Source organism: Kluyveromyces marxianus, chromosome 2 (genome assembly GCF_001417885.1).
Source record: "Kluyveromyces marxianus DMKU3-1042 DNA, complete genome, chromosome 2".
Classification (NCBI taxonomy): Eukaryota; Fungi; Ascomycota; class Saccharomycetes; order Saccharomycetales; family Saccharomycetaceae; genus Kluyveromyces; species Kluyveromyces marxianus.
In genome coordinates, this window is record NC_036026.1 from 1,245,346 (window position 1) to 1,257,185 (window position 11,840).

At 36.6% G+C, this 11,840-nt stretch overlaps 8 protein-coding genes across 8 annotated transcripts; 5 read left to right on the forward strand and 3 right to left on the reverse strand.

Moving 5' to 3' along the window:
- Window positions 1–1,025: 1,025 nt before the first annotated feature.
- On the forward strand, window positions 1,026–1,268 carry LSM6 (U4/U6-U5 snRNP complex subunit LSM6; the record flags this gene model as incomplete). The annotated part of the gene is made up of 1 exon (XM_022818230.1): window positions 1,026–1,268. The coding sequence occupies one exon, from the start codon at window positions 1,026–1,028 to the stop codon at window positions 1,266–1,268; it is 243 nt and encodes an 80-aa protein (XP_022674918.1).
- Window positions 1,269–3,025: 1,757 nt separating this feature from the next.
- On the reverse strand, window positions 3,026–4,462 carry ARH1 (NADPH-adrenodoxin reductase; the record flags this gene model as incomplete). The annotated part of the gene is made up of 1 exon (XM_022818231.1): window positions 3,026–4,462. The coding sequence occupies one exon, from the start codon at window positions 4,460–4,462 to the stop codon at window positions 3,026–3,028; it is 1,437 nt and encodes a 478-aa protein (XP_022674919.1).
- Window positions 4,463–5,023: 561 nt separating this feature from the next.
- IAH1 (isoamyl acetate-hydrolyzing esterase) lies at window positions 5,024–5,749 on the forward strand (the record flags this gene model as incomplete). Its single annotated transcript, XM_022818232.1, has 1 exon — window positions 5,024–5,749. The coding sequence occupies one exon, from the start codon at window positions 5,024–5,026 to the stop codon at window positions 5,747–5,749; it is 726 nt and encodes a 241-aa protein (XP_022674920.1).
- A 296-nt stretch (window positions 5,750–6,045) lies between these two features.
- On the forward strand, window positions 6,046–7,386 carry BCS1 (bifunctional AAA family ATPase chaperone/translocase BCS1; the record flags this gene model as incomplete). The annotated part of the gene is made up of 1 exon (XM_022818233.1): window positions 6,046–7,386. The coding sequence occupies one exon, from the start codon at window positions 6,046–6,048 to the stop codon at window positions 7,384–7,386; it is 1,341 nt and encodes a 446-aa protein (XP_022674921.1).
- An 81-nt stretch (window positions 7,387–7,467) lies between these two features.
- KLMA_20606 (uncharacterized protein) lies at window positions 7,468–7,728 on the reverse strand (the record flags this gene model as incomplete). Its single annotated transcript, XM_022818234.1, has 1 exon — window positions 7,468–7,728. The coding sequence occupies one exon, from the start codon at window positions 7,726–7,728 to the stop codon at window positions 7,468–7,470; it is 261 nt and encodes an 86-aa protein (XP_022674922.1).
- Window positions 7,729–8,021: 293 nt separating this feature from the next.
- On the forward strand, window positions 8,022–8,822 carry PHO92 (mRNA-binding phosphate metabolism regulator; the record flags this gene model as incomplete). Its single annotated transcript, XM_022818235.1, has 1 exon — window positions 8,022–8,822. The coding sequence occupies one exon, from the start codon at window positions 8,022–8,024 to the stop codon at window positions 8,820–8,822; it is 801 nt and encodes a 266-aa protein (XP_022674923.1).
- A 458-nt stretch (window positions 8,823–9,280) lies between these two features.
- CAT5 (putative monooxygenase CAT5) lies at window positions 9,281–10,129 on the forward strand (the record flags this gene model as incomplete). The annotated part of the gene is made up of 1 exon (XM_022818236.1): window positions 9,281–10,129. The coding sequence occupies one exon, from the start codon at window positions 9,281–9,283 to the stop codon at window positions 10,127–10,129; it is 849 nt and encodes a 282-aa protein (XP_022674924.1).
- A 185-nt stretch (window positions 10,130–10,314) lies between these two features.
- FRQ1 (frequenin) lies at window positions 10,315–10,887 on the reverse strand (the record flags this gene model as incomplete). The annotated part of the gene is made up of 1 exon (XM_022818237.1): window positions 10,315–10,887. The coding sequence occupies one exon, from the start codon at window positions 10,885–10,887 to the stop codon at window positions 10,315–10,317; it is 573 nt and encodes a 190-aa protein (XP_022674925.1).
- Window positions 10,888–11,840: the final 953 nt, after the last annotated feature.

Genomic DNA, 11,840 nt, shown 5'->3' on the forward strand with positions numbered 1-11,840 from the left:
AACGTTCAAAGTGAAAAACTCACAGCAGGAAACTCTTTTAAAGCTTAGCGTTATTTCGATGGCAATTCGATATATATCACTTCTACTTGTGCCAAACTAGGTAAAAAGAGATCTGTATACTGAACGGTCCGTCCTAGAAAAGAAAAAGAGCTAACGAAAGGAATTTTTTCAAATTCGTGAAACTTACACTAGTGGTAATTCAATTCAAATTCTCTCTGTAGCCTCGGATAAATTGTGTAGATCCTTTTTCATTGAAGGAAAACCAAATCCAAAAATTAAATAGTAGTTATAGTAATAAATGATTTGAATGGGCATCATCTCTATTTTTAAACACGAATTGGGAAAAAAAATTGGCAAGAGATATGTGAGATGAGAAGGGAGAAAATTCTGCTTGCAGAGGAGCAGATTAAACTCATTCAAATCTGAGTTCTTGTTTAGCTTCTTCGAGAATGGATCGTGTATGAATAAAGAAAGGGAGAATGAACCTCAGTTTTTAGCTAACCACGTAGCTAACTAACTATACGTCTTCTTTGTCTTTCTGTAAATTCAAACTATACAATCTGCTACTTAGTTACTTATTTTAGAAAATCGTGCATTTTCACGTGTAATCAGTGCCCGTTGCACTGGTGATCGCTGCTTGACGAAGAGAGAATACTTGGGTTGTGTGGATCAGGAACTTTTGTACTTCGACGCTTGTTAGGTTAGGTTAGGTTAGATTAGGTTAGGTTAGATTAGGTTACCATTTTAGACAAATTTTATTCAGCCTGGGGCATCTCGGAGATCATTGACTATTTACTTGGTATCACGTGACTTTGTTCTTCAGTAGTTTTCATGGTATTAATTTTTTTTATTTTTTTTTAGTTAGTCTTTCTCTTCATTGGAAAAGTAGAAAGAAAATGGAAAACTGAAAAGCTGCGAATAATCAATGTATAATAAGACGGAAGCTATGTTATGTATGGGTAAATGAAATGATAAGAGCTATCTGAGCATTGCAAAGGTAAACTGACTAGCAATCGATATTATTAATGGAAACTAAAACTACAGCCTCAGCGACCTTTTTGGAAAATATCATTGGGAAGCCAGTATATGTGAAACTCTTTTCAGGCATATTATACCAGGGGAAACTAGAATCGATAGATGGGTTTATGAATGTCTCCCTATCACAGGTATCAGAGCATTACGAAACAGAGGAGAATGGAACGTTGCATAAATATGCCGAAGAGGTTTTTCTAAGGGGCTCACAAGTGTTGTACATCAGCGAAAGGTGAAGTGAGTTTGTGCTTACAGAGAGCGCACGTCATGGGCGAACATTATCTCGGTAATTTCAAAACACATACGTGCATAGAAATCGGGAAAGAAAATGCTAGGCATATAATATGTAGTATAATTGGGCTCTACCGGGTCCGCACTTAATTAGATTCAAAAAAAAAAAGTTTCATTTAGACGGTTCGTTTCCCTTCTTAAGTCTTTACCTGCATAGGAATATATTCTGATTGTATTCAAAATAATTAGAATATGTAGACGTCTTACAGAGTCAGGGCTATCAAAAGAAGCCCTGAAGCCGTAATTTTTTATATACTCTGTTCACATTTGCTTTTTATATATCATGATTCTTAAGAGAAAAGTTATTGTCATATCGTTAGAAAAGGTGTATGCGTGTTCTTGTTTTTGAATGACACCTTGCGCTTCGAATGTTCGTAAAAATAAAAAAGAGCACATAACCACATCAACATACACTCATACATGCAGATGTAGGAGTACAGTAGATTATAGCAGCGCACAATCGAAACTGCCTTTCAAAAATATAACAGCAGAATAGTTGGTGGAATATCGGGGCAAATATAGGGACAAAACCTACTAAGCGAATAAACGAAAGAAGAAAAAAAAAGAGTTTCCAATGTAATTGGGTATCTTGTTTCAATTATCCGTTTAGTGTTCGCCATTCTTGTGGTGTCTCAAGTGGAAGTAGTAGTCCATAGAGTAACCCAAAGTCAAAATAGCCAAAGCTAAGTGCAAAATTGGCTTACCGGAGGCATTAGCACCATCAAAGTACTTTGCCTTGTATCTACCGATCAAACCAGATGGCTTGATTTCAGCAGCATTACCTTGTGGCAAGGACTTGTAGAAAGAGACCACGTTAGAAATACGCTTAGCATTTGGAGCAGATCCTAAGTTCTGTATAAATCGCGAATAAATGAAAACAGTACAGTATTCATATTCTTATGTTAGTAAAATTATTCTGGAATGAAACAAAGTTGGATGGTGCAAGGGATGAGGATATAATATTTTCGCTCATGTAATTAATGTAGTGTAGAAATAATATTCTGGGTCTTGTCGTTCATATTACTCTGCATCAAAGCTCCTCTAAACATCAATATCACAATGGGTTGGAAATCAAAGGAATATTCAAATATTCTATTGAAACAGGTTCATTGTAGCTTCACATTTGAGTGGATTGAATTCGTTACATAATACACCCACAATTTTGCACTGTCCCTTGGTACTCAGTAAAAAGTAGAGGAAACACATACCTTAGCGGAAACAATCTTTGGTGGGATCAAGGTAGACAAGGCACGCTTAGCAATCATGTTGTATGGGTTTGGTGTTCTTTTCTTGAGATGTGAAAGACCGCTAATCAAATACCTATCAAGCAAAATATTGAAGGTTCAAAGCGTAGCTTTCAGTTAGCCTAGATACAAACTAATTAACTACTTCACATCAAAATTTGTTTTTCCTTGTAATCTTCTAATATTTCGTGTGAAGAGATGTCTTTTTGTAAAGAGAAAATATAAGCTCGCATAATACTACTTTGTTATTATGCGCCATAATACATGTCGTGAAAAGTGACTATGAGTCACGTGCTTGTGATTCTTTCCTGTGTTTTGATTGGTTACGTACATCGAAAGCAGTCCGGGTTAAGATGCTTAGTATTATCTACTTGAGTTTCCGGAGAAGATAATTTCAGAATATACACGCGAAGGGCTGTCTTTTTATATACATGTAGGAAGGTGGTATTTCTAGAGATTTAATGCTGAACTACTCTAAGCATTTCTTGAACAGTGAGCAATTTTTCACGTGGTTTGTCTTTCATTTTCCCTTCTTGTTCCTCGAAGCTTAGTATTTTTTCAGCGTCTTCCCATGTAGTAGAATTGACGTTTTCTAGAGATGGAATTGAGGTAGTCTTAGGCGGTAATGAGTGTAAGTCCTTTAGAATGTTTTCAGCCACCGCAAAAGAATTAGTCATTGTTGCTAGAATGACACCTTCGGCACCTTTTCCAATCCATCCTGTAGCATAAAGGCCTGGAATAGTGTTTTCTTGAGTATCCAGTACTCTCCCTTGGGAATTAGCTATTTTATTCCTGTCGAATTTAATTTTGAGCTCTTCAAATCCCGACATTGGCGATCCTTTGTAGCCTAATGATGTGATAAGTAAGTCTAAATTATACTCAAGGGTTTTATCTGGATGAGCATTAACCCTATTCGACTCTGACATAGTATTATTGCACAATTTCAAGGATTTGATGCGGTTGCTTGATCCATCTTTAATGATTTCTAATGGAGTTTTTAAGTAATCAAGCTCCCAGTGCTTTGTAAATACACCGTTTTCTGGTTGTGGTAATTTTTTGTATTTTGCTGATCTTTCTTCATAAGGTTTGACATACTCGGAAAAGAGATCAACGCATCTCTTGAACGTCCTTGCTTGTTCTTTCATATTCCACTTTTCAGGTGTGAAGAACTTGCTGTCAATATGACCTTTCACACCATAACTCTCAAGTTGCCACATCTCTCTTATTTCCTTATTTGTGAATTTACTGTTAGGGAAGTCTCTTCTAGCTATTATCTTCACATTTTCAATAGGTGCTTGTCTCAGCTTTTCCAAGGCAAGGGGATTTATATCTGTGGAGCCCCAAATTGATGAAACAGTACTACTCAAGAGCAATCTTGCTATATCTATAGCGACGTTACCATTACCGATAATACCCACATTTCTCACGCTCTTCCAATCAAAGTCCATAAACTTTGGGTGTAAAGCAAAATCTGGATGACCATTGTACCAATTGACGAATTGTCTACTCGTGAAAACACCATCTGTATCATTTTCACCTGGAATTCCAAGTTTATTGTCTGTTGCACAACCGTAACTTAATACAACAGCATCTTGTTTCTTTAATAAATCGGAAAGCTGAACGTCCTTGCCCACTTCACAATTGCCAATAAAATTGAACTTGTGTATAGAATCTTTGTCATTTCTAACTTTATTCACTGTATCGGTAAACGTCTCTTCACAGTTTTTCACATTGGGGTGGTCAGGTGCTACACCATATCTAGAAAGACCAAAGGGTACTGGGAGTTTCTCCCATATAGTCACTTCCAATGGAACCTTAGCGTTTTGTAGCAAATGATGGGCAGTGTAAAACCCTGATGGCCCTGATCCAATAATAGAAATGCATCTGCGTACCATGATTACTTTGGTAATAGATAATAGCTGACTTCCTCGGTGATTGTACGTCTGGCACGGCGAGGTATTCCGCTTACCCTTGTGCGGGGTCCATCATGATGACGATGATGATATTCGTAAATAGTTGACATTCTTCTACTTCTAACTAAAACACTTCAAAAAGAATCATAAATGTATAATAATAAACTGAATAAAAATCAAACAATACATAACGAAAAGAATATGGGCATGGACCGGGACCTGGTAAGACTAGGCCATTTCTGAACCTCGCCGTAATAGCCACATTGAACTCACCTATATCTCTGTTGAAGATACTAACCGAATAACGCTTACCAAACGTGTTTATAATACGTATATTGAGGGTAACAGTCTTGAGGTGTCGCTCTTACTATATCAAAGACGTCATTGATAGTTTTTCGAACTGATTGACGTAAATATATATATAAAAAGAGATTCAACCGGAATTTTAATAAAACGGATTCTTCATTTCAGATCAAACTTTAAGGTTCACAGTTTTAAACACACATATACTGACAGTACACGGCAACTAAGGCAAAGATAAGAATGGCATTGGTTTACAAGAAGTTTTTATTGTTCGGTGATTCGATCACTGAGTTTTCTTTCAACACAAGAATGAGCAATGTTGAAGGAAAAGACGAATTCTCTTTTGGTGCGGCAATGGTCAATGCATACACGAGAAAGCTTGATATTGTTCAAAGAGGCTTTAGTGGATTCAACTCCCGTTGGGCGTTAAAGCTTTTACCAAAGATTTTGGAACAAGAGAATAACGTAGCTATTGCTACATTGTTCTTTGGTTCTAATGACGCTTGCCAACATGAACACCAACATGTACCTTTACCTGAATATAAAGAAAACACCAAGAAATTAATAGAAATGTTTAAGAAGAACGGAATTAAAGTGGTGGTAATAGGTCCTGCCCTATATGACGTTGATAAATGGTACCCATCGCATGGCGCAGAGGTTGACAAGGGATACGTCCGTTCTAATGAATTGTTTGCTCAATACAGCGAGGCTGCACAGGAAATAGCTAATGCTCAAGAAGTTGCCTTTGTTAACCTTCACGAGGCCTTCAAGAAACAAGACGATTGGAAGTCCCTACTTTGTGATGGGTTACATTTCAGCGGAAAGGGTTACGAAGTTATGTTTAACGAAGTCATCAAGACCGTTGAGGAAAAATACCCTGAATTTGCACCAAAAGCAGTCGAGTACAAATTACCAAATTGGAGATTGGTGAAATCCGATGGCTCTACTCTTGACCCCTTGCTCTGAATTTCATTAATATGTTAGTTTCTGGGCTTGAAAATGCTGGTATATATACTATTAGCAGGTTCACCTTTTCTTGAAAGCACTTCGATGCTCTTCTTTTACCTTGATAGATTTATAATAGAAAATATATATAAAAAAAAAAAAAAATACTTAAAATTTGAAGACATTCATTCTATTCTGTCAAGAATTACTGACGTGGAATTGTGAGCAGCAGTCCAACATAATTCTCGGTATTCTATTTGCGAAACATCTTATGTGGACAAAGAGACCATTGTAGATATACTTGGTGAACTAAAAGTATGGCAACCAATGCAGGAAGTGGACTACCACCAATAGACTTTGAAAAAATAAAGAAAGATTCAGATGGCTCTGTTTCGTCAATGGCTAAAGGGTTGTTCAACCAGTTTATAGAAGGCAATCCGTACTTTGCCGCTGGTGGTGGATTGATGATCTTAGGTACATCTCTAGCTTTGTTGAGAAAAGGTATCATATCAACAAGTAGGTTAGCGTATCGTCAATTAATAGTGGATCTTGAAATTCCAAGCAAAGACAAATCATATTTGTGGTTTCTTCAATGGATGTCGAAGTACCCACAGAGGTCTTCAAGACATCTCTCTGTAGAGACTAACTTTCTACAGCATAATAACGGATCTGTGAGTACTCAAATGAACTTTGTACCAGGTGTCGGTAACCATTTAATTAGATACAAAGGTGCATTCATGCTCATCACTAGAGAAAGATCAGGCCAAATTGCAAATTTCTCTAATGGTACACCATTTGAAACTGTGAAGTTGACTACTCTCTATAGGGATAGGCATTTATTTCAGGAGCTATTGATGGAGGCCAAAGAACTTGCTGTAAAAGCTCAAACGGGTAAGACAGTGATATATACTTCGTGGGCTAACGAATGGAGACCATTCGGGCAACCAAAGGCAAAGAGAAACTTGAAAAGTGTTATTCTTGATAAAGGTTTGAAAGAAGGCATATTGAGGGATGTGAAAGACTTTTTGCAAAATGGGAAATGGTACTACGACCGGGGTATCCCATACAGAAGAGGTTACTTACTGTATGGTCCTCCAGGGAGCGGAAAGACTTCTTTTATCCAAGCTTTAGCTGGTGAATTAGATTACAATATCTGTATCATGAATCTTGCAGATCCTAATCTCACAGACGACAGACTAAATTACCTAATGAACAATTTACCAGAAAGAAGCATAATGCTTTTAGAAGATATAGACGCGGCATTTGTTAAAAGAAACAAGAACGAGGAGGGTTATGTGAATGGTGTCACATTTAGTGGTCTATTAAATGCACTAGACGGTGTAGCTTCAAGTGAAGAAATCATCACCTTTATGACTACAAACCACCCTGAAAAGCTTGATCCGGCAGTAATGAGACCCGGAAGAATCGACTACAAAGCTTTCGTAGGGAATGCAACAGAATATCAAATTAGACAAATGTTTTTGAGATTCTATCCGGAAGAAACTGAATTGTGTGAACAATTTGTCCAAAAAGCCATTCAACTGGATATTCCAATATCCACAGCCCAATTACAAGGTCTATTTGTGTTTAATAAATCTGACCCAAAAAATGCAGTACTGATGGTGGAATCATTGCGTTACCCAAATCACGTCTTTTGAGTAACTCCATCTGGCATTCTTACAGCTTGTATATATTAATAGTTAACCTGTATGTAGACAATGGAACAAAGGTAAGTTTCTTCAGCCTTCTTCATCTCTTGCCATACTTAGCAGTATTTCCTCTGCTTCCCTTAAATTTTCAATAGATATAGTCCTAGTTCCATCTTTTTCAGCTTGAAGTTTTGCTTCTGTTAACAGTTTGTCAATGGCGTCAATGAAAAGGCATCCTAGAAGGGTCTTTTCGGTATTGTTGGGATTATTCAGGTTTGTGTTCTTTTTTTTACCTGCCTCAACACGTCTCAGGAGTTCGTTTACAACGTAATCACCGGTATATTCACTCATAAAAATATCTTTCTAATGAACAGACCATATGGTTTGATGTTTTCATACTTTGCTGTTAGTGTTGTTTGATATATGCATCGTTGTTGTGTATGGTCTTTTATCATTTGTTTTCATATTTTTGTAGCCTTTTTCCAATATCAAAAAAGTTGAAAAAGATGCCGAATTGAAAAGGGTTTCAAGAGAAACTGGCAACCTTAAAGGGTTCAACCACTTCATAGCGCTAAATAGTTAAAGAAGCTATAGGTGACCTAGCATAAAGAAAACCTGCAGAGTTCCTTTGATTGAAATTCAAGATGACAAATACCCAATTTGATTTATGGACAGATTTGGTTTTGCTGAATGCTTCGTCGAGATTTGATTTTGAAGATGAAACAGCCGCCAAGGTCATTGCTTGGTCAGACTCAACGCTTTTTGATAAAGAAAAAATGTCTCCCGAAGACGCTATAAACGATGACTTCAATGATACAAGTGGTTCAAGCTTTGTTGGGAGTCTGATATCAAATATGGACAGTTTTATATCTACGGCGTCTAGTGTGGTAGAGGCAATTTCTTCTCAAAAGGACTATAGTTTGAACTTGGAATTCAACGGTTTTAATGGATTTAATATTCCACAACATTCAAAGTTTTTTGTTATAAAGTCTTTTAATGAGCGTAATGTTTCGCTTGCAGTTCAGCATCAGGTATGGTCATCCACCCGAAGAGGGAACAAGAAACTACAAAAAGAATATCAGTCTCTGCGCCCTGGAGCCAAAATATTTTTGTTATTCTCCGTCAATAAATCTGGAAAATTTTGTGGCATGGCAGAAATGTGCTCGGATCTTATTCAGAATGATCCTCGCTCCAATATATGGGAAACGCATACCCATTCATACACCTTTCCAAATCTATTTCAAATCAAATGGTTGTACGTGAAAGATGTCCAAGTGCGACGTTTTAATCACTTGGCTTGGGATGTCAATTTAGGTGGTAATGAAAATTCCCCTAAAATGGTTGGCCAATGCCGTGACACAGACTCTGTTCCCTTTGATATCGGGTGTCAGATCGTTAGCATATTCTCTGATGCACCTTTGAAATCGTCATTATCCTATCAATAGATAGGGGGGGGGGGGGGGAAATACCATAGTAAAAGTTGCAACGTTATGGCATTTTTGAACACTGCTTCAAATATTTGTCTTCATGCTACAAAAATAAACTATTAGCAATACCTGTACGTTAGAAGTCTGTTCTTCCATACAACTAACAATCCTTCAATAGTACACGAAAATAGGGAAAATTAATAAAATTAATGTTATATAAGCTTACAAACTGGGTTTACTTCCGATAATAAATTTCTTCAAAATTTTTTTGTCAGTAATAAACTTTTTAAACGGCCTCTGTGCTAATAATAAATACTGATTAGAGTCACTCTTTCTTCTTCTTCTTTTCCCCGGAGTATTAATCGATATGTTTGATAATGCTTTAATACTGCTCTTGAATAACTAACACAAGATCGGGTAATTTTATGGTTGAAAAAAAAAAAAAAATCCCATCAGGTTAGTTCTGTATGTAAAATATGCCAAAACCTAAAAATGCACTCCACATTCCAATTAACAGTGCTGATTCAGCCATTCTTACCATAGTTTTCCTAAACCATCAACATACATTAAATCCACCACTTTTGAGAAACATACAACTGACTTGGATGATAACAATGATTCGTTCAAGCGCTAGAGCGTTGAAGCCAAATAGACACTTCTCTGTTTTGTCAAATCTAGGGAAGAAACACAGTGCAAAAGAAGTTGCCCACCCGGATGAAGAGCCTAAACCTTTGACAAAATTCAAGCCTATGTCTGAGGCACAACTTGCATATCTGGATAGAGTTGTTAGAGTGGACCAGGCTGGTGAACTTGGTGCAAACTATATATATGCAGGTCAGTATTTTGTTCTTGCGAATAGATATCCGCATTTGAAGCCAGTATTACAACATATGTGGGACCAAGAAATTCACCATCACAACACATTTAATGATTTGCAATTCAAAAGGCGCGTTAGACCATCACTTTTGACCCCATTATGGAAACTTGGAGCTTTTGTCATGGGTTCAGGAACGGCCATTCTGTCGCCAGAAGCTGCAATGGCATGTACGGAAGCTGTTGAAACGGTTATTGGTGGGCATTACAATGACCAGTTACGTGTTTTAAGTAATCAGTATGAATTGGAGACTGAGGATGGTAAAGAAAAAGGACAATCTGTAGAATTAAAAAATTTGCAATCTACAATTAAGGAATTTCGCGATGAAGAATTGGAGCATTTACAAACTGCTATCGATTATGATTCTCACAAGGCAGTCCCATATATGTTATTAACGGAAGGGATTAAGGGTGTTTGTAGGGTAGCCATATGGACTGCTGAACGTATATGAATAGATATTTTAGGTAACGTTTTATTATCCTGTAAATGAGATTACGTAAAGTAATATAATGATGTATATGTGATATTACAAATGGATTTTTGTTCGAATAACAATTAGATGTGTTTAAAGCCTAGCTTTAAATAATAGAAAACGTATTAGAACTTAATTGATTACAAATTTATTCGCCTACCAGGTCACACCAACCCGTCATATAGATTAAGCGCACCGACGATTGAGGGATCGATTTTCGATCCGTCCCTAAATTCATCTAGTGTAATTTGGCCATCCTTGTCTTTGTCCATCAGTCTGAATATCTTTTCAACCCTAAGTTCTGGTGTAGCCTCATCATCGCTGAGTTTTACCATATTTCCAATCATTTTATAGATACTTGATACTATGGTCAACATTTCCTGGTATGTAATCACGCCGTCGTGGTTCAAGTCATACAACTGGAATGCCCAAACTAACTTCTCCTCAAGTGAACCTCTAGAAGTGGTACTCAATGCCGTTATGAATTCTTTGAAGTCAATAGACCCATTATTATCTCTATCAAACACACTGAACACATGCGTGGCAAACTCATCCGGTGATCCAAAGGGGAAAAACTGCTTGTATATTTTAATGAACTCTTCTCTGGTTAACTGTCCATTTGGGCAGTCCCGTAGAAAACCCTTGTGCCATTGTTGAATCTCCCTACGATCGAAATATGTCGATTGCTTCAAACTCGTTAAATCGTTTTTAGATAATGTAGATGTCTTGTTACCCATTTTATTCTTTACCAGAACACTTTATTGTGCCCTATTCCTGTTGCAGATAAAGTTCTTCTGGAGTTAGTAATATCCGATGTTCTAATTACTGGATTTAACCTTGGTAAAATAAGGGTCTCCCTAAATATTTTATGGTCATTCTTAATGCATAGTCTCTTTATATATATGTAATATCCATTTTCAGTTTTCAATATTATTATATTGGTGTTTTCTATAGAAAAAGGCGGAGAAAAAAAAAAAGAGGTTTGGCAATTATCGTTGCTAATGATTCTAGAGTGGCTTAACTGACACTACCATTAGAGCGGTAATCATATGTTGAGCCAAGTGTTGTGATAACCTTAGAGTGTGTCTTTTTACTGGAATTTAAACTGTTGGTGGCAGGTTGTAGTAATCTGGTTTCTTTTAACTTCTTTAACTTCTGGTATCATTTGAAGCATCAATAACAGGACATATTTGTCATGTTTCATCTGACAGATGTCAATACCAATGATTATCGATTTATGAATTTTGAATATGTAGAATGAACGTTCTGTTGATTATTCAGTCTAAAAGGTCCTGATTTTAGGTAATGTGACAATATGATAACTTATGCAATGTGTAACTCCTTCTTCGTAACTTTACATTATTAACATTAAATTGTCACTTTGAGTTATAAATGTCTAATTGCAAAAATGTTTTCGGGCGTAAGAGTCAAACTGATTTTATTCTGTTATTCATAACCGGAGTGATCATTCCAAAGGCGTTTTAAAGGTCACAGTCACACCATTGAGTGAACAGTGTTTTATATGATCATATTTATCCAATTTGAAGCCTCGTTAACCCTCTCCAATGGCTAAATCAGAAAGATCACTTCCGTACACCACATAGTTTTAAAATATAAACAGTTTTCAGGCTTTAAATAAATTTCAAAGGGAATATAATTATATAGTAATGTAACCAAACGCAACTACAGG